General features: G+C 36.2%; 1 protein-coding gene across 4 annotated transcripts; it reads right to left on the bottom strand.

The window, feature by feature from the left end:
* Positions 1-238: 238 nt before the first annotated feature.
* ncoa7b (nuclear receptor coactivator 7b) lies at positions 239-21,861 on the bottom strand. Of its 4 annotated transcripts, none has more exons than XM_028439848.1 (17): positions 21,815-21,861; positions 21,083-21,206; positions 13,750-13,901; positions 11,863-11,933; positions 11,666-11,773; positions 11,464-11,565; positions 9,716-9,838; positions 9,271-9,455; positions 8,377-8,531; positions 6,403-6,900; positions 5,156-5,327; positions 4,918-5,065; positions 3,827-3,952; positions 3,578-3,730; positions 2,600-2,695; positions 2,436-2,509; positions 239-1,699 (listed from the first exon to the last, which is right to left on the bottom strand). In XM_028439848.1, the coding sequence occupies exons 2-17, from the start codon at positions 21,118-21,120 to the stop codon at positions 1,564-1,566; spliced, it is 2,337 nt and encodes a 778-aa protein (XP_028295649.1). In that variant the 5' UTR covers positions 21,121-21,206; positions 21,815-21,861; the 3' UTR covers positions 239-1,563. The 4 variants fall into 4 exon arrangements, with proteins under 4 accessions (XP_028295649.1, XP_028295652.1, XP_028295651.1 ...); XM_028439851.1 differs by having other exon boundaries at positions 8,494-8,531; XM_028439850.1 differs by having other exon boundaries at positions 8,377-8,498.
* Between the last annotated feature and the right edge of the window lie 759 nt (positions 21,862-22,620).

Genomic DNA, 22,620 nt, shown 5'->3' with positions numbered 1-22,620 from the left:
GTTGCCAGATAGAGCTGTCAAAATTCAGAAACTGTCAAAAATCCACCTTTACCACGCAATCTAAAACCAACCTGGCAACACAGCTTCTGCAGCAGTTTGCTCTCCTGTCTCAAATGCTGTTTCGATACTTTTCTCATGCCCATTTTTCGCTATTCATTAATTATATACAATAAAATAAAACAAAATGTATTATCTTAAAAATGCCCCCCCACCCAATGAACACCACAACCCCAAATCATACAGGTATATATTCAACATTTATTCAGGATTAAATGTAGTCGCAAACAACACAATAAATAAAAGTGGTCTCACAATACACAGCAGTTTCAAATTCACAGGAAATAATATTGGGGGGGAGGGGGGTACATTCACAGTTGCAACACTAAACATAAAAAAAAAAGCTTAATTTTTACATGAAGCCATAACAGGGCCTTAATGGAGGATGAGGCTGGGGATGGAATAGTGTCAGACAATTGATTACTGCAATACACGACAACAAACCTCTGTGTCGCATACAAACCGCATAAACATACGTTTGTAAATGTCGTTGTTTATTAGTGGCATATGATAGCAGGCCATCCCTTCCTAACAAAGGCAGAAACATTTTACCCTGAAGTAAACAATTAATCTGACTGTAAGATGTGGAATAATATGACTAAAAATAAGATTGGCCAGTAGGGGGAGATATGACTTTAATACTGATATCAACAAAAATATTTCTATCATAACAAAACATACTTATAATAACACAACTATAAAAAAAGCCACTGTAAAAATAAAAAAATTATTAAAAAAACTAAGAAAATATGTTGAATTTTACAAAATATGCAATACAACAAATGTGAGATTAAAAAGCGTCATATTTGGTCAACGCAAAACATTTTTGGATCGCAGATGACGCTCTTTGATTATGTATATTAAAAAAAAAAAGTGAAAATAAGACAACAGCGCATCGTTTTTGGGGGAAGTCAGTCAGCACTTCCACTGTAAACAGTTTTATCTTTCTAAAACACCATGTTTAAAAAAAAAAAAAACTAAAACCATCGCTGAAAACGTTCCTTTTCCCTTTGTCTTCGTCTTCTTACATTTCACCATGACAACGGTTTTACGACATTCCCCAGAAAAACACAAACTTTACCATCAGACGAGCTGATTTCGGCTACGTTTCCTACTTTCATACAGAAGTATGACGCGCTCTTTTTTGTCAAGGGAAAACCTCAACGCGACGTTTTTCAAAATCCCTCACATCCAGATGTCAAACCTGGCAACACGTCGTAATCTTTTAACGCTTAGCGTATGGCAGGAAGGCAGACTGCATGCTAACGAAGGCTGAAGTCTAAGGCAGCCAATCAACTGAGAGCAACATACGCACGTCTGAGCCAATCAACAAAGCCCTCCTCGGTAGAAACTCCACGAGCTTTCTTCATCTGGAGTCTGGACACCTCACACACAACATTTAGTGCTAATCGAGGGTGGTCGGGTTCACCGAGTGAAGCAGCGAAGGAAGGCGTAGGGGGAGTTTTTAAATCTGAAGGTGAGCACAGCTAGAGCAGCTGGTGGCGACTACTCAAAGCTCCACACCTCCAGACTGTGGATGTTGAAGTCCTGCTGTGACGACAGAGGCTGGTTGTTGAAGGTGGAACAGGTTTTAGTGGTGCCTCGGTACAGCTCGGCGTCCAGCCACAGACCCAGCTGCCCTCTGCAGGGGGGAGGGGGAGAGGATGGACACGGGCAGGGGGGGGGTCGGGGGCGTTATAAACATCACTGTGAACATCTGCGGACTCCTATAGCGTATTAGGACCACATTTAAAATAAAAACAAATCTGAGCACTATGAGAATAAAGATGAAATAGTTTGAGAATAAAGTCTTCATTTTATCAGATTAAAGTCTTCATTTTATCAGATTAAAATCATAATATTTCGAGAATTAAGTCATAATTTTATCAGATTTAATTACTTTAATCTCAGAATATTACAACTTTATTCTTGAAATAATTACTTTAATCTCGAAATAATATGACTTTAATCTCAAAATATTACAACTTTAATCATGAAATATTATGACTTTAATATCAAAATATTCCAACTTTAATCATGAAATACTACGACTTTAATCTTGAAATATTCTGACTTTAATATTAACATTTTATGACTAACCTTGAAATAATGACTTTAATCTTAAAATTTTACAATTTGAACCTTGAAATTTTATGACTCTCATCTTGAAATAATATGACTTTAGTCTCAAAATTTTACAATTTGAAATTTTATGACTTTCATCTTGAAATTTTACAATTTTAATCTCGAAATACTCCAACTTTAATATAAAACTATCATGACTTTAATCATGAAAGATTTTTATTTTTGTTAATGTGGCTCTAATATGCCGTCACAGCTGACACTAACTGGACAGATGTCATTATATCATAACATACCCTCCTCCGCCCATCTGCAGGGAGTCAATATTGCCTTTCACAAAGTAAGAATTCTCCCCCGTCCACAGATAGACCTAAAATTTCATGCAAAATTTGTCTGAGATTAAAAACGTTAGAAAAACAAAATATAAAAACATTAACTGCTCAACAACTGAGGCTCAAACCTTCATTTCAGGACAGAAGCTGAACAGGAACGTCTCTCCCGTGCCGTAGCAGTGTTCACTGACTCTGAAGGGATGAGTGGAAAAAGCTCCAAATATCTGGAATGAAAATCAGATTCAATTTAAAAGCATTATGATAGTAGTACTAATAATTGATGTATAAATGTGAATTTTGTGAATAAAAATGAACAATTTTAATTCTCTCAATAGCAAGTTACTATTGTGACACCCCCCAAAATAATCAAAAAATGACTCCAAAAACACAGAAAATCACAGAAAAATACACAAAAAGACATAAATATACTCTAAAACACACAAAAAGACAACAAATATATATAAAAAAAATATATATATATTTTTAAAATCACACAAAAATATACACAAAACGACACCAAAAACACATAGAATATTGAAAAATACACAAAATAACCCCTAAAAACATGCAGAAATCACAGAAAAATGCACAAAACGATAGCAACGTTACATAAATATACTCTAAAAACACACAAAACAACAACAAATATACACTAAAATATACAAAATAACATCATAATTACACAAAATCGACTCCAGAAACACAAAATGAAAGAAAAATTCACAAAATGACTACAAAAATACACAAAATCCTTCATTGTTTTCTTGCATTAATGCTCAGATTGGTCGTTATTCTAAATATCAATGTTGATCATGTGGCCCATGGATCAGACAATGGCATTTTTGTGGCCCCTGCTGTAATAAAAGTGGTCCATCTCTGCAGTAAAGTGTGATTTCACCACAAAAATCTAACCAAAGAAATTTTTTTCCAAACAAATTAAATGATCAAGTTAAATACAATATTAAGTTAAGATTAATATCCTGTGTAATGTGCAAGTTCTGTGACTCATTTGTTGGAAATTGCAAGCAAAACCAAACAGAAAAATGTGTGTTTGTGTCATTTTCACACTAATGTGGACATTTTAACGCTGATCAAACCTCGTCTACCTGATGGTCCATGTCTTTAATGACCAGCAGCACAGGACTGTCCACATCTGCCAGGTTTCTGTAGAGCGTCTTCAGACTGCTCCCGTGTTTCTCCGTGCTGTAGCTCAGCCTCCACGGGTAACCCTGCACACGGGCCGGCAGACGATGGGCGAGCTGCAGAGCGGAAAGTTCATTAGAGAGTCAGACGTGGAGCGGATGGAGGAGGAAGAGGAGGAAGCTCACTGTGCTGAAGGTCCTGCTTCATGGTACCTTTTCGATGTGCGTGTCCTCCAGCAGGTCACTAGCTTCGCTAAGCAATGGCAGCGCGTCCGCCGACAGCTCTCCATCACAGCTGCCAAAACTCTGACGGCGCATCGCCTCATCGATGGTGATAATCTGCACAATTTTAAAGACACAATGATGCAACATTTTAACTGTCAACTGCCTTTTTCTCCTCTAAGGGACAGCACGTGTGAGTGAGTTCTGTAGTGTGGCTTGTTTAGGTGAAGGTCTGGGTTAGGACGCACTCAGAAATCCATATAATGCTGTTCTGAAAAGTAACGAATGCAGCGACTCCTAAAACAAGCAACAATAAGTGGGGAATGTGGTGGAAATGTCTTAAAAGTGGAAAAAACTTGCAGAAAAGGCATCGAAATTTGATGACGAAGTGGCAGAAATGGGAGTAATGTAGCACAAATGCATTAAAAAAAGCAAAAATATGGCAAGAAAAAGTGATGAAAAGTTTGATGCAATTGCAGAAAAATGGTAAAGAAAGAGGCTCAAATTGTTAGAAAAAAAATCTTAGTTTTTTAAAGTATTTTAATACAAAAATAGCTATAAAATATATATCTTACATTTGGAAAAGTTGCAAATAAGGATACTGTTTGACTTGATCTAAAATCATACAGACTCTCAGGTGGTATTTTCCTCCGAAAACTAACTTTTTGTTGCCGTGATGTGTGTTTGTGAGGTATTTTTGTTGTCTGTGAATTTTTGCTGTGGTTTTGTGTCTTTTCTTTCATTTTGTGTGTTTTTAAGAGTCCTTTCTGTGAATTTTTGTTGTAGTTTTTAAGAAATATTTTTGTCATTTAGTGTTTTTTTCTCTTATATTTTTGTTGTCTTCTTTTTTTAAAAATTATTCATTAAGTTTGTTTTTGTCATTTTGTATCCAGTTCCGTTTTGTGTTCCATTTTTCTCACACTGGTTACATTATTATTTTAGCTAAAAAGTTACTGAATCGATTTCAGATCAAATTGTTCTAAATTAACCAATGTCGTCCATGAGTCGAATCGGCAACAACAAATCGTGATTTGAATCGAATTGTTGCTAAACATGGAGGCAGAAGGTGTGTGACCTCTGACCTCCCAGCTGCAGGACGCAGGGTCGCTGAAGAAGTTATCGATCATGTCCAACTCTTCTTTCTCCACCACCACAAAGCCCTGCTCTCGCGCATCCTTCCCGTACACGTCAGGAGACCATTGGACGAAAAACGAGTACAGGTCGTTCACCCTGGTGCAAAGACAATGAAGGGCTTTTTGTTGAGTTTCTCATGAAGACAACAGGAAGAGGATGAGTTTCCCACTTATCATCCAGCCTCACCTTTCCTGTGGCACAGCAAACCAATACTCAGGCTGCTTTCCTTGGTTTCCAAAGGAGGGGGCGGGGCTGGAAGTCATGCCAATCACAAAGGACTTCCTCATGGGCTTTCCCACTTTGAAGCAGAGGAACATGGGCGGGTTTTTGCTTTTCTCCTCTGATGAAAACAGCATGTCTGGAAAAAAGTCAAGTTTTCATCAGTAATCGTTTTCTTTTATCATCAGAGAAAGGTTTCTTTAACCCTCCTATTATTCTTGGGGTCAATATGACCCCATTAAATGTTTATCATTTAAAAAGTGGACTTGTTTTTTTGTTTGTTTCATATTTCATGACTTTTCCTAATTTCATGGGTACAACTGATTAAGCATGCAATTATCATGATGATATATTTTGTGTTGAATGCATATTGCACGCATTGGTGTTCCTCTGGGGTCAAACTGACCCCAAGCTGTTTTAGCTGTGTAAAACTTCATTGAGGTTTTGGAACAGCTCTTTCACAGTAAAAGTGACGTAGAGGAGGATGTGTCTGAAACTTTATAGTGAATAGCCACAAATATTGATAAAAGGAAATAAAAATAAGTAAATAAACATGTTTATGAGAGGAAAATGGGAGGGTCATCAACATCAATCAAAATGGCTTGTTCTGTGAGTCACGAATGTGCACCACAAATTAGAAAAGATTTGAATGAAAGGGAATATCATCACCACAACCAATAGGGTTCATACTCGTTTGATCAATAATGTCTGTAAATTTGAGAAAATTTGGATGAAATCTATTTAGGATAAATTAATTCTAATTTAAAAGTTTGGCCCAAAGGTGGCGCTAGAACACAGGTTAAGGTTTCATTATCACTGGCCTATTTACTGTATGTATTCAACAAATAAACAAAGTGCCTGATACAAAAACTTGATCAACAATTTTCTGAAGGCAATTATCGCTGGGGTCAAATTGACCCCAAGGGTAAAATGTGTTACAAATATTTAATACATTTATTTTTTTTTTAAAGATATTCGAAAATGTTTCAAAGCAAAAATGTTAAACTGAAGCTGGGGGATGTGAATGAGGAAAATCATTCTATAAATATGACTGACACAAAAACTTGATAAACAATTTTCTGAAAATCCTTTTCTGGGGGCAAATATCCCTGGGGTCAGATTGACCACTGGGGGTCAGATTGACTCCAAAGGTAAAATGTGTTAATATTTGCAGATAATAGGAGGGTTAAGTCTGTTTTTGACAACATGCGTACCTTCTATTGGAGCCTGCATCTTCTGCAGCAGCCAGGACTTCATCTCTGCTTCGTAGAGCTTCTTCCTTTTCTCCTCCTCACTCAGTCCCTCAGCTCGCTCAGAGTTCTCTCCCTCTGATTCCGTCTTCTTACAAACCTCTGCAACCTCCTGCAGACTCACCTTTCTGCTCCCAGAGGCTTCCACTAGCTTTTCTTCAGATTCTTTGGTCTCACCCTGCGTGCGCTCTACTTCCTCGATGGAGCTGTTCTGAGCCACACCTTCATCCTCTTCGTCGTCCAGCTTCCCCTTGGTTTGGTGGAGGGTCGCGTTCCCCTGGATGTCGGTCAGACCAGAGGAGGAGCTTGGCTCTGAGGGCTTGCGATGGTCGTTGGTGTTGGCGCGGTGCGTTTTGGAGGAGGCGCTCTCCAGCTCCTCCGTGCTCCCGTTAAAAGTCGGCTCCAGCTCTGTAAATCCTTCATCGGACGGAGATTTCTCCATCTGCTCCGCCTGTGAACTCACTGAAGACAAAAATATACTTCATATATATTGCTGTATTTTTTTTTTTTACTTTGGGGTGGTTTCAAATAAGTTTTATCCCATTCTATTTTGGGAATTTATGTTTTATTTTTTTATCTTGTTTCAAGAGCCAGATACAGACATAATGCATTTCCATTTTTGCGTTTGTTTTATGGCCTGGCTTGAATAATAAAAAAAAAAAAACAACACACATATATATATATATATATATATATATATATATATATATGTTGTTTTTTTTTTTTAAATGCATGATTGGTCAAGTGAATTAATTTATTTACTCCATGGTTTTTGTTTCACTTTTTAAAATAAATCTGTATTAATACTGAAAAATGTGAATTTGATATTTACACAAAATTATAAAAACAAATATAAATAAAAGTTTGGAAAATAACTTTTCCAGTTTCTGACTGAAATGAAAAATGTCTTCTCCATATTGAAATATTGTCATGAATATCATACCTGATATTTTCATGTTCAGATTTTTCACAATAGGTAAATCAATACTACAAACAGTGTCAATTTTAAGTTGAAGTCAATGGACGTTGTTGGAAAAGTTTGGCACATTGCATTATGGGATGTGGAGTCCCATAGATGGTTGCATCTAATTTTTGTTGTAGTTTGTTACCGTTAATTCTATCACTTCTATCTGCGAGACATTTAACACCAAAAATGTGTTGGCATAAAGTGGGTTAAAAGTGACCAAAATGGCAGAAATGGGGGTTGAAATGGGATTTTAAAAACCACAGAAATTGGTTAAAGTTACAACTTATAGTGGCCAAAAATGAACAGAAAAAGTGTTAAAAGTGTCAATATTGGCTTAAAAATGGGGGATTAGAGTAATGTAATTTAAAAAGTAGGAACAATTACTGGTAAATAATGGGCATGACAAATCATGAATGTGGTTAAATTGGCAAAAATAATCATGAAATATGGTGAAAAGAGGTTAAAAGTGACAATAATGGGTCAACATATGCAACATTAGGTGGAAAAGTGGTGAAAAGGGATTATAAGTGCTGAAAATATATTGAAAGTGGAAAAATATTTGCAAAAAGGCATTAAAATTTGATGGAGAAGTGTCAGAAATGGGAGTAATGTAGCAAAAATGCATTAGAAGCAGCAAAAATATGATGAAAATAGGTTAAAATGTGGCAAGTTTGGTGTAGTTGCAGAAAAAGGGTAAAAATAAGCAAAAATTAGCTCAAATTGTTCAAAAAATATTCTTAGTTTCTTGAATGCATCTGGCGACCCCCTCCCTGTTGAAAACACCTGGTCTACAGGACTCCACATCCCACAATGCAATGCGCAAAACCTTCATGAAAATGTCAAAAAAAGAGTGTTTGCATTCAATTTCATGCTTTTTCATCTTTTCCAAGCAAATGATCTTCGATTTATTGACCTTCATCGTCCGGAGCAGCTTTAACAAAAGCCGTGCAAACCTGTGTATCTAATCTCACCATTTTCAGAGAGCGTGGATTCGAAATCATCCAACACTATGGGCCGTTTTGGATCCAGAGCCTCGTAGCGGCTGAAGGGGTTTAAGTCGCACTCTGAGGGCAGCTGCTCCCACTCACCAGGCCTGTACACAGGACACAGATCCTGGGGTAGGTCTCTGCGCAGCCGGTTCCAAGGAGGAAAACACACCGACAAAGACGATGGTGGAGGGTGGAGACAACAAGAAAAACCAAAAACAAAAACAAAATATGCAACAAAAATTAACATGACATGTAACATAAAAAAACCACAAAATAATATGGTGTAATGCAGGGGTGTCTAACTCATTCTAGGTCAGGGGCCAAATACGGACCAGACTGAAGGAAAAAGAGCAAATTTAACATTATTGGTTTGCACTTTCACGTATATCCGTCCCTGCAGGATTTTCACTTACCTTTCCCTGACTTTGGGAATTTCGGGAAATTTTGTGGAATAGTTTGAAGAAAATTTGCCCAATTTTGGAAACAATTTTAGATTAAAAATGGCTGCTGTCATGTGATATAAGAACTGGAAAACTGAGTTCTGTATATATTGAAGACTAGAACTGAATTAGTTGGTCATTTACAAAAACTTTCAAGCTTTTTTCCTATCATTTTTACTTGAGCGGTGTCCTAAAGGGCTGGATTTGGCCCCCGGCCCTTGAGTTTGACATGTGTGGTGTAATGTGTTTAAATTAAAGTCATGACGAATCAAATAGCTTGAATTAACGATGGAAATGATCAGCAGTGAAATAAAGATGATTCATCAAAAGGAAAACTGATAAATATGAACAAGCACACTGATTGGATGAGAAAACATGAAAGGAAGTGGAGTTGCCATGGTTACAGCCAGGGATGATGTTCGGACCGAGGGCTTACGATGGCAGAGCGTCTTTGAGTTTCATACGCGATACGTCGTCGTACAGCGCCACAGACACCACTTCCTCCATGGGGCAGATGAGGCCGTACTCCTCACAGCCGTGCTCGATCACCAGGGGGTCTGACTTGTGGGGGTCAAACATGATATTGTTGGGCGTCACAATGAGCACGCCTCCCACCACTCCCTGTAACATAAAAACAACACAAACACACCGACTGGTGATGAATGAGCATTTCCTCCTCCTACTTCCTGGATTCCTTCCCCCTCCTCCAACACTTCCTGCTCCTAGTTTCCCTAATTCCTTCCCTCCTGCCGATACTCCTCATTTGCAATTTTTCTATTTCCTTCCTGGCTTCTTCTTTTTGTTGAGGGAGAGATTTTATCTTCTGTTAAAGTAATTGGGAGGAAAGGTTGGCCAGTTGACGTCAGTATAAAACTTCTCACCATCCCGTCAGTGAAGTACTTGCAGCTCATTTTGATGAATTTAACGGTCGCCGGGCTCTCATCCTCAGAGTTTGGGGACAGCACTCGTCTGATGGACCTCGCTGACATGCAGTTTAGCCCGTCCTGTGAGATGAGAAACATCAGTGAGAAAACAATACGGGTGGGACTTGATACATTTTAAAAAAATCTAATTAATTAGACACTTTTTAATTAAGTAATTAATCTTGTTTAATCACATAATATTTGACATGAGAAGCCATGTTTTAACAATTTAAATAGATTTTGGTGTATGACTCAATCAATGAAAACAATAAATGAGCCTAAACAACAAAATTGTGTGTATTTTTTTTCATCACCGAGCGCTAACATAATGTGGAATATGAATAAAGAATATTATGATTGCATTGTTCACAAAGCACAAACTTAAATTTAACCTCTTAAGCCGCAGCCACTTTTCTCCGAAAATCACATATTCGTAACAAATAACATTTTTCTAAGCTTCTAGCTCTTAGTGGTTACAGACAATGTGAAATTTTGGAAATACTGAGTGATAATAAATCATGTTTCAAATACAGAAATCTGTAGTCCGTCCAAAACATTTTTAAGATTTACATCAAATATAAAGCCAATTCTCAATACGGAAGGCTACAAAAGCAGTAAAAAAATAAACTAATGTATGGACATCAACTGCAGCAAGTTTGGTGATAATAATAAACATTAAGCCAAAGATAAACATGTTTTTGTACAAAAAAAGTTCAGGCAGAAGCCCACTTTGCCACAACTGTGCCAAAGCTTTCAATAAGTTTGGAAACAAGTGTGTAACTGTAATATGTCAGTCAAATTGATTCCAATCATTGCTAGTTTTATTTTTGACCACTAGGTGTTGCAATTTGGCTTGAAATAAACTCATATCCATTTTCATTGCGGTTTATGCTGTGCCATGCGTAAATAATATTTTTCAATCCACTCTTTGGTGCCGTTACGCAGGGCTGTTATTCAGTATTGTTTTGACCAATCGGAATGTTTGACACAGCGTTGTAAAGCTCAGAGCCTGTAGAAATTGGTAATATCAAACACTACTAAGGGGGTGGGTTTTAGCTCTGGCCAATCAGAGTTGGATAAAGGAGGGACCTGCCATTTTATGCATGAGCGCTATGCGCCACATTGGACGAATTTCTCGACTGAGAAATGCCTAGATATCTGTAATGGTGGTATCTATCTGACGACATGATTTGGATTTATCAAAATATGGAGTTTTTTGCACATTGGAGCAACTTTTGATAATTAACAACAAAGGAAAGACACAATTTGTCATCACTGCTGACTTTTGCCGCTGTGTATTTTCTGATTTTGTGTTTTGGTACGTAACATACCCGACTTGTATATCAGTGGATTCAGCTTGGCCTATAGTTTCACGTAGGCTCTTGTTACAGAGCTCTGTGTTTATTTTGTGAAGCATAGGACTGAAAAAGGAAGGGTTTATGGAGTTGTCGTCTTTTCCCTCTTTGAACTTAATGGCCTGGTGTGTGTGCTGTGGTGTTTTGTTCTGAATGTGGGTTGGCTACAGTTTTAGCTGAGTTTCCTAGGATTACGGAGAGGTATAGAATGCGTGATTTAATTCATTATTCTCAACATTTAGATCTGTGATAGTCATGGAAGCTGGAGCTGCCCCCGCGGGCGGGTCCGTTGGGGCTGAAGAGGCAGCATGTAATTGCTAACCAGCATTTTTTAAAGCTGCATGATCTTACATGTGACGATTCCTCTGAAACACCATTAGGGAGGGAGAGGTCTGAGGAAGTTGGAGACTTAGAGTTACTCTCTGACTGCAACACATCAGGAACAAACAGCTTCTGTAATCGTGAAGAACAGGCAATCCTCAGCACATTTTATTATGAAGGTCTTTGAACAACGTGCACGTCACGCAGGACAGAGCAGGGGGGAATGTCTCACCTGACCCGTGTACACGCTGCGTGAGAAGAGCTTGTTCAGCTGAACCAGTTTGTTTGGGGTGATGTTGAACTTGAGTGCGACACTGTTCAACGAGTCGTCTGGTCCCACCTGTGAAAAAGAGAGAGAGAGAGAGAGACCAACCATTCTGTGAAGTAGCATTTAAAAACACCAAACCTGCATGTGTTTGTTGTTCTCACGGTGAACTCCACGGTCCCTGGTGGTCTCCTCTTCTCCATCTTGGCCTGATTGTTGCTTTTACTTTCATGATCTGTGAGCGAATCAGAGAGTGAGGACAACATTACATCCATTTAAACTAAAAAGCAGATCCTAAATATCCAAAGGTTACTTTCTCTCCCCCTCTCTCCGTTGCTGTGCATGATGGAACACTTATTGTAAACAAACACAGCCCGACCCTTGTACGAGAGAACATGCAGTGTCAGCAGAAACAAAGGAGCCATTAATGCAATGCTGGACTTTCAGTGGAAACACAGAGACCATGACTAAGTGTCAGACAGCCTGTCTCCAGCTGTGTGGGCTTCATCTTTCCCCAGGATGTCGTTGCTTCTACTGGTGTATTAGTCCACGGTATATGCGGCGTACAGTCGATATTGCAGTATACTCATCATTCAGTGTGATAATTTCATAGTAAAAGTGGCATCTGATTGGTCAATCTAGTGGAAGGGAGGGGCTATACACAGCATGGTGAGCAGGGCACCAAACAGAAGCCAGAAGGGAGGGAGATGGCTTTTTGTTGCCATTTTGTGTATTTTCTTTTCATTTTGTGTTTTAGTTGTTGTTTTTTTGTGTCTTGGAGTCATTATTTATATTTTTATTGTTTTGTATATTCTTATGTTTATTTTTTGTGTGGTCGTCTTTGTGCGTTTTTTGTTGTGATTTCATTAATTTGTTGTCGTTTTGTTTGGAATGATTTTGTGTATTTTCTTTTCCAATTCTAGGTGTTTTAGTTGTTGTTTTGTGTGTTTTAGAAGTCGTTTTGTTGTTTTTGTGCACATGTGTAGTCTTCTGTGTGTTTTTGGTATTGTGTTGTTGGTTTGTGCGTATTTGGAATATTTTTGTGTATTTTTGTTCTATTCTTGTGTACACGTCATGTAGTTGTCTGTGTGTGTTTTTGTTGTCATTTTGTGCGTATTTGGAATGATTTTCTTTTCATTTTATGTCTTTTAGTTGTAGTTTCTTTGTGTTTTAGAGTAATTTTTTATATATATATATACTGTATATATATATTTTTTATGTTTATTTTGTGTGGTCGTCTTTGTGTGTTTTTGTTGTCATTTTATTTATTCGTTGTCGTTTTGTGGATGTTTGGAATTATTCTGTGCATTTTTCTTTTCACTTTATTTGTTTTAGCTGTATTTTCGTGTGTTTTAGAGTCATTTTGCTAATTTTTGTTTTCTTTTCGTGTATTCTAGTTATTTTTGTCTACACTCCTAATCATTTGGGTGTTTTTGTTGTCATTTTGTTAATTTCTTGTCGTTTTGTGCGTGTTTGGAATAATTTTGTGTATTTTCCTTTTTTATTTTATGTGTTTTAGTTTCTAGTTTTGTGTATTTTGGAGTCATTTTGTTTTCATTTCGTAAATTCTAATGTTATTTTTGCGTACACTTGTAATCGTTTTTGTGTGTTTTTTTGTTGTCATTTTGTGTACTTTTTTTTTCATGTGATTTAGTTTTGTCTGTTTTGGAGTCACTTTGTGCCATGTTTTAGAGTTTTGATGAACTTTTCACGCTGCATTGGCTGCATTTTGTCCCGTCTGCTTTGTTTTGTTTTGTATTGTAATTTTTTCTGCATCTTGTATTTTGAAAGGGGGCTTATCTTACACTTTGTGGAAAGTCTCTGTCACGGTTTCCAACAAGTGTAAAACAGAACAGGATAGGGATTTTGCAACATCCTGCCTGTCTAAAACTGCTGACGCTGTTCCACTAACAAGGATTTCGCCCTCATTGAGGCTTTAATTAGTGATGTTGCTATAAAAAAAAGAATTTAATCAACCCCTAAAAAAAGACTTTCAACAGAAAATCAGCACATGCAAAGTTCTAAATTCCAAGATGGACAACAAGTATTACCTGAACCAGCCACAGGCTTGGCCGTCACACTCTTTACGTCGGTTTTCTTGTTTACATTGCCGTCGTGTGGGAAATCAGCGCAGGAGATAATCGCTAAGTTCTGCTCATTCTTCCCAGATTGGCTTTGCTTCAGCTGGCGTCGCCTTTTCAGCCTGTAGGGAATGGGATACAAATGTCTGTTTATATTCTGCTGTTACGTAATGGAAGCAAAACTCATGTGGTTTTCTTACTTTCCATTTATCTTTTGTTTCAATCTGAAGAGAAAACCGGGACTTCAAAAATGTTTACACAGAAATCATACGTTTTTAAAAACCTTCCAAAAAAACAAACCTTGGTTTGTTGGGGTTTGGGTCTGAAACATGTTTGGGTCTTCAGTAAATAACTTATCATATGTCTCAGCTCAGATAAGACTGTTCACATCACTAATGATTAGTCACAGATATGCATTGGTTGGTGGGCGACCGTCTCTTGAAATCTGAAAAAATACTTAAAATAATCTGATCTCATTCCCATTTTAATTTATAGTATAAAGACGACAGTTTCTTGGGATATAAAACATTTTTTCTTTATGCAACTTCTTTCTTTTTTATTTTGGACCCTAATTTTGGGTTAATTCACTGCTCGCAAATATTGAAAATCATTTACATGAGGCCAAATTTCAGTTTCCTATGTGGTGTAGTTCCTGAGATATCGGAAGCCCCCCCCCTTCACTAAATTGACCATATCTCAAAAGTATTCATCCGATCAAACTAAAAATGTACAGTGTAAATATTGAATAATCATGGAACGATTGGTAAAAATATTCAGAATTGTTTTAGACCGAAGTATGTGGGATGAAAATGTGTTGAAATGACATAGAAACACCCGCTTTCTTTTAAGAGAACTGGCTCTTTTGGCTCCTCAAATGTTTTGTCACATACAAAATTATCAAGTACAAAAGATTACCGTACTTTCTGCAGGTTTTTTTGTGGAGTGGAGTGACGGATATCAGTTTCTGCAGGATCTTCACTTCACATTTATTAGATTTTGTGGCCAATTTTTCAGTAATTTGGGAACATTTTGTGGAATAATTTAAAGAAAATTGCATAAAACACACAAAAACAACAAATACACACAAAAATGACTTCAAAATAACCACAAATGTACACAATGACTCATAACACATAAAACAACAATGTAAAATCCCTAAAATAACAGGAAAATATAAAAAATTACTTTAAAAACATAAAATGACCATATAAAACACACAAACCCCTATGTTCTTTCCTGCATTACTGCTCAGATTGGACATTATTCTAAAAAGTGACCAAACATGGTGCTACAATAATAAATGTTAACATACTAAAAGTAAAAAGTTTTTTTGTTGAGCAGAGTGACAGATATCAGTCTCAGCAGGATCTTTACATTTTTTAGATATTGTGGCCAATTTTTTTGTAATTTGAAGGAATAATTTGAAAACAATTGCAGGAATTGGGAAAAATTAAGAGTTATTTTAACAATTTCGGAGAAAAAATCAATGCCATCATGTGACATAAGCATGGGAAAAATGTGAGCCCTGCTAATATTGAATTTGTGTATTAATTTGCAGATATCTACAACTGAATTCATTTGTAATTTACACAGTGATTCATAGTTTCTCAAAAAATGTTTAATACTTTAAGACTTTTTAATACGTTTTAAAGCCTTGCTTTTCCAACATTTGATTTATCATTCATTTTTAACACATTTTAAAACCCCGTGGACACCCTGTTATCATCGTGGCAACAACAACGACAAACAATTCAACCACTTTTCGGAGGTTTATCGTGAGCTCTTGATGCTGACTCTGAGCTAAAAGATTAGCAGAAGTATCTGAGTGTGCAAATGTTCATCTCACAACCCCAAATTATCTACTTTAGCTCAACTGACGCCACTATTTTTGTCCGTACCTGACTCAGGCCACGAGTAAACAAGGCCAGCCAGAAACTTTGATCAGAATATAAAGATAGACGGATTTGTGTTTGGATAAAACAAAGGTCTCTGAAAGAGTTGTCAAAGTTTTCCCTTGTACCTTGGCCAACTGCGCTGTCTTTTACCTACTGATGGGTAAAGAGGATGTCAAAGGTATTTGCTAAGTGCAAACCCTAGAGTCTACGATGCACTCTGAGACTTTTTTTTTTGTATGCCAAGCAAAAGATACGACTGCGTTGAGGAAGGATCTCAGCAAAGTGATTGGTGGAAAGCTGTTAAAAGCTATTTTGTGCAGCTGGTAAAGTAGCAGCATATAGAGTAGCGTAAGTGTTGAAGTGCTTTAATGGAAAAGGAGCGATGGGTCGATAAGGCTGCAGAATATCTGAGCTCAGGCCTTTCCAAAAGGCAACGGCACACATCTGGGAAGCAACTAAAATATCACATTTCAATGCATTTCTCATGCTGTGTTTAGACCCTCTCTCTCTCTCTCTCTCTCTCTCTCTCTCTCTAGGTAAGACACAACATCAGCTCCAAATGAACAACAAAAATACAAATGCAAAAACTTTGTTTCACCAACAGTATCTTAAAGCTCAAGAATTTAGCATAAAAAGTCACTGGTAACAAAAGCTGACTGGACTTTACAGCATGTTATTATCATTATTATAATGACTACAAAAACCACATAATGACAAGAAATATACACAAAAAAGACTTCAAAATTACCACAAATATGCACAAAATGACTCATAACACAAAATGACAGGAAAATACACAAATTTACTTCTAAAACATACGAAAAGCCAATAAAATACACAAAATGACAACAAATATACACAAAAATGACATCAAAATGACCACAAATAAATGCAAAATAATTCCACAGAACAAAGCAACCCCCCCCCCATTACAGTAAATACACAAAATGACTTCAAAAACACATATAGGCTAACAAAATACACAAAATGACAAGAAATCTACACAAAAATATTTTAAAACTACCACAAAATACACAAAAAATTACTACAAAATACACAAAAAATTACCACATAATCAACATATACAAAAATGACTCATAACACAAAACAACAATGCAAAACCCCCAAAATGACAGGAAAACACACAAAACACCAACAAAATACAGAAAAAGACAACAATAAACACATAATGACAACAAATTTACACAAAGATGACTTCAAAATCACCACAAATAGACACAATTACTCATAACACAAAACAACAACGCAAAACCAGAGTCAACTTACACAGAAATACATTATTGACTTACATAGAAGCAACTGATGCAATTCTACTCATTAAAAATTAAAACGCACACAACAACCAAAACAACAAATATCTACAAAAATTACTTCAAAATGACCACAAATACACACAAAACGACAACACAAAAACCCCAAATGACAGGAAAATACACAAAAACACTTCACAAACACACAAAACGCCAGCAAAATACACACTGATGCAATTCTACTCATTAAAAAATCATGACTCATAACACACAAAACAACACAAAAATTACAACAATAAACATATGACAACAAATATATACAAAAATGACTCATAACATGTAAAACCACCAAAATGACAGGAAAATACACAAAATAACTTCAAAAACAAACAAAATGACAACAAAAAAAAGCAAAGAAACCTTTGTTCTTTCCTGTATTAAAGCTCATATTGGTCATTATTCTAAATGTTAACATGAATATGGCCCTCAGATCAGAAACAATCACAATCAACCCCCCCCCCCCCCCCCATCTGTTAATAATACACTATGATGTCATATTAAAGTGGTCTGCACGTGACCCCTGAGCTACAATGAGTTCTGCACTGAAATGTCCAAAGCAACCTGTACTTGAGGGGAAGTGTCTCTGTCGGCAGCTGTGAGCTCAAATAAAGAAACAAACCTGCTGCTCACGAATAGAGTTGTTACTAAATAGCAAAATATTTGTCTCAACGTTTTGAATGAATGTGTAAACAATAATGTTTGAACAACTTTTATTGGCATCACAAATGTGCAGCTTAAAGTGACCTTTGTATTGTTGGTGAGGAAGCAGAGAAGCATTGCATTGTGATGTGTTTGTTAGAGATAAGGCATCAGTTTTACCCCCCCAACATGTCCTTTCTCCGTTTAAACAGGCCCATTAAGGAAAATCAGTGACTAACAACAAGTTTAAGTCGTTGGGATTATGGCTGAAAAGGGGCTGAACATTTCTGGTAAATTCCAATGGGAATTTAAACTCTGGAATTTTAGCAATATTCAAAAAAATAAACTTTTTAAGGGAATTACTTATTGGAATTTACTGAAAATGTAGAAATAAATGATAAATTATGTACAACACTGACAGATATCAGTCCCTGCAGGATCTTCACTTTAATTTTTTGGCCAATTTTTTTGTAATTTGGGGAAATTTTGTGGAATAATTTGAAGAAAATTGCAGGATTTGGGAAAAATGTTGGGTTCTTTAACAATTTGAGATTAAAAATGACTGCCATCATGTGATGTAAATATGGGGGAAAGTATGAGCACTGCTAAAATTGCTAAAACTGAATTGGTTGGTAATTTACACAATGATTAATAGTTTCTCTGACTTTTTTTATTTAACTTTCTGCTGCAGGCTGAATTGGATGCTTTGAGTTTTAATTTGTGTGTTTTAGATGATACTGAAATATATTTTCCCAACTATATTTAAAGTCCCCTTTACGGGTCAACCTACAATTTTCTAAATTACCTGTAATTCACATTAATTCTCAAGGAAAGATTCTAAATTTTAAAATTCCTGGTATTTTAGAACTCTAGGTTCAAACATAATGTTTTTTTTTGTAATTGTTATTTCTTAAATTGATTCTAATATTTATGTTTGGATATGACGTAGTTTTTTAAAATTACTCCAAATTTCCAGTTGATTCCAATAAATAATTTCAATGAAAAGTTTGTATTTTTGAATATTCCCAAAATTCCTGAGCTTCCCGTCGAAACTTACAGAAAATTTCCCGCCCCTTTGCAACCCTAGTTGAGATCATATTTTCTTCTTGTCATGTCGTGCGCAACAAAATTGAACAACAGATCAGGAGCTTTTTAAATAAATACCAGATTAGATTGAAAGAACTCCAGGGTGGATTATTATGTCTAATTGAGGAAGTTCAAGGTCTACATCACATTACGCTCTAATGCACAGCATCCCTGACAATGAGAGGCTGACTTAATATTGCACACCATCATTTATTTTCATACAAAGTGACCGACATAAATCAATTAAATGATGACACAAGACAAATAGCAGATTTGCAACAAGCTGTCAGTGCAGTCCAAGCTAGAAATCTGAGACGATAAGACTGAACGTAGTTAATGGGTAAGCTAATCCAACAGTGTCATTTTACACAAAATACATTATTCGCCTCGAAGCAAATAATGCAATTCTACTCATTAAAGAATAAATGATTCATAACACACAAAACGACAACGACAAACTGACAGGAAAACTCACAAAAATTACTTTAAAATGACCACAAATACACACAAAATGACTCATAACACAAAAAAACGACAACAGAAGAAACCCGAAATGACAGGAAAATATACAAAATTTCTTCAAAAACACACAGAACGACAGCAAAATACACAAAATGACAACAAATATCTACAAAAACTACTTCAAAATGACCACAAATACACACAAAGTGACTCACAACACACAAAACGACAACACAAAAACCTCAAAATGACAGGAAAAAAAACAAAAACACAGAACGCCAGCAAAATACAAAAAAAGGCAACAAACATCTACAAAAATTACTTCAAAATGGCCACAAATACACATAAAATGACTCATAACACACAAAACGACAACACAATAACCCCAAAATGTAAGGAAAATACACAAAATTACTTAAAAATAACCACAAATACACACAAAATGACTCATAACACAAAACAACAACACAAAACCCCCAAAATGACAGGAAAATACACAAAAACACAGAACGCCAGCAAAATACACACAATGACAACAAATATCTACAAAAATTACTTCAAAATGACCAGAAATACACATAAAATGACTCATAACACACAAAACAACAACACAATAACCCCAAAATGACAGGAAAACGCATGTTTGAATCTTTTCTCATTTCCTGGTCCACACACCATAATTTCCTGATATCTTAGTTCACAGTGATGCCAAAAGCATTGAGTGTAAATGTGAGATGTTGCTAACGGAAACGTATGACTAATATAAAGTGGATGCAGCTGTGATGAGACGATGGTAATGATCGCAGCACTGAGCCATGACTCAAAACGCTGGCATATTTAACAGGATGTAAACCATAGAATGTTGGGAACAGTAGCAATGCAAGGATTTTCATTGTAAGTGGGCTCACGTAAAATAAAAAAAATAGAAAAAGCCTTTAAAATTAATTTTAAAACCACAAAAACAGCTCATTTTGTGCATTTATTTTGATACACAAAAATACAGTAAAAGACAAGAAAAACCCAGAAAATACTCCAGAAACACTAAAAATGACCACAAACATTTACAAAAAGACAACAGACATACACAAAAAACTCTAAATAACACAAAAATGATAATTAAAAATACACAAAACTACTAAGTACATAAAAAGTCAAGAAAAACACCCAAACCCATAATACTACAAATAAACAAACAAACCGACAGCAGAAAAACAGAAGAAAAAAAAGACTCCCAAAAAAAAATACACAATATGATATGACATATATTATTTTAATATAATTTTGTGCGTTTACTTTGGGGGCCGCATACAATTAGACCAAGGACCGCACGAGGCCCCCGGGCCGCCAGTTGACTATATCTGCTCTAAAGAGCCGGATACACACACACACACACACACACACAAAATGGCAAGAATACACTAAAATATACAACGTTTAAAAAAAATACAGTAAAACACAAAAAATAAAAACTGAAAATACTACACAAACATAAAAAAATACCACAAAAATTTACAAAAAGAGAACAGACATATACAAAAATATCCAAATTACACAAAAAGATAATAAGAAATACACAAAATGATTAAAAAAAAAAAAAAAAAAACACCCAAAAATTACTCTGCAAACCCACAGTACTACAAAAAACAAACCAACAGCAGAAATACACAATATGACTCCAAAAGAGATATATTATTTTAATATAATTTTGTGCATTTACTTTGGGGGCCACATACAATTAAACTAAGGACCGCATGTGGCCCCCGGGCCGCCAGTTGACTATGGCTGCACTAAAGGGCCGGAATTGCAGGTTGATATAATCTGAAATAATACTATTTTTCAGGTAAAAGCTGTATATGTATGAATAGATGGATGGACATGTGAGTTGCTCACCTGGCCAAATATCCCAGCTTCCGATCTCTCTTTTCCATCAGGACAGTTTCATTAAATCTGCATGAGGTTCAGTCAGTGAATCCATGCAAACACCCAGATAATTTAAAGTAGATCCTCTTTCATTCTGCAGAAGATTATAAAACGGAAAAACACAGGTTTTCTCATCAGATATGTGTGACCATGGAGTTCCATCATCAGCCTAATAAAGTGGAAGGCGATGAAAGCATCCCTCAGTAGAGATGATGGAGGAAAACAGGAAGGCCCACAGCGTGCATTTAATGTAGCTAAAATATGACATTTACAGACTGGAAATATAGGATTAACCGTATTAAAACTGAGTCACATAACGGGGAAAAAAGAAGGAAATCCTTAAACCTGAAGCAGCACATACTCACCCGGACTCAAACTACGTGTTTATAACCTATTCCTGGTTGTAAAAATCCACAAATACGGTGTTTAATCCAATGCTAAACACGAGCAGCACTAGTCCCATTAGCTACAGCAGCTAGCTACTTTGTTTACAACACAATAGCAAACCTGGCTTTAACGTCGAGGGCGTTTCTTAGTTATTGTTCTTGTTGTTGTTTTTTTAATTTTATATCCTACAAACCTCCCCCCCAACGTAACAACACGCTAATATTCAGACAACGTGTTCAAACACTAGAAATCAACAATAACGGTACAATTAGATAATTTTACGTTGGAGCAGAAAGCAGAAAAATGCTCACATACCTTTCGTTCATCCTCAAAGACAGTGACTGTCACTTTAAGAAATGAAGCTAGTCTGTGTATAGAGCCCCCTGCTGGCAGGAGTGTGTTAGTGCATAGAGCCCCCTGCTGGTAGGAGTGTGTTAGTGCATAGAGCCCCCTGCTGGTAGGAGTGTGTTAGTGCATAGAGCCCCCTGTTGGTAGGAGTGTGTTAGTGCATAGAGCCCCCTGCTGGTAGGAGTGTGTTAGTGCAAGCAGAGGTCGGCACATGTCTGTGACCAACATAAGGCTGGCGGGCAAAATGAGGCCCGTTTAACACGACTTTATACAGGATAAAGAACAGTAAGTCAAAAGTAATACTCTAAAATGTGTATTTTGCAGAGGTGGCAAAAGTACTAGTCTTCAGTACTCAAGTAAAAGTATAGATATTTGAATAAAAAATGACTCTGGCAAAAGAAAAAGTATTGAAGTCACTCTCTTACATGAGTAAAAGTAAAAAAGTACATGCTACCGAATGTACTTAAGTAGAAAAATAAAACAAAACAAATAATAATAATAATAATAATAATAATAATAATAATAATAATAATAATAATAATACTATATATTTTATTTTTTAAGAACTTGTAGAAAACGGATACATGGAAACAAATTAAATGTTACCTTTGAACACCTGGATAATTAAGCACTCATAATAAATACAATTTGTAAATAAAATGTATCAAGAAAAACAAAAAAGTGCAAATGCAGCTTTGAGTTTAACATTTTTAAGAACTTGTAGAAAACCTGTACATGGAAATAAATTAAACATGTTATCCTTTATGAACACC

The sequence above is a fragment of the Gouania willdenowi genome, chromosome 24 (genome assembly GCF_900634775.1).
Source record: "Gouania willdenowi chromosome 24, fGouWil2.1, whole genome shotgun sequence".
Taxonomy (NCBI): domain Eukaryota; kingdom Metazoa; phylum Chordata; class Actinopteri; order Blenniiformes; family Gobiesocidae; genus Gouania; species Gouania willdenowi.
This window is presented reverse-complemented; position numbering and strand designations above follow the sequence as displayed.

Excerpts from the sequence above, each read along its gene's own strand:
- ncoa7b (XM_028439848.1), bottom strand. The coding sequence starts at position 21,120 with ATGGAAAAGAGAGATCGGAAGCTGGGATATTTGGCCAG. Across the intron at positions 9,839-11,463 it reads TTTCAGAGGAATCGTCACAT|GACGGGCTAAACTGCATGTC; the intron begins GTAAGATCATGC and ends CTCATCTCACAG. Across the intron at positions 3,953-4,917 it reads CTGCGTCCTGCAGCTGGGAG|ATTATCACCATCGATGAGGC; the intron begins GTCAGAGGTCAC and ends AAAATTGTGCAG.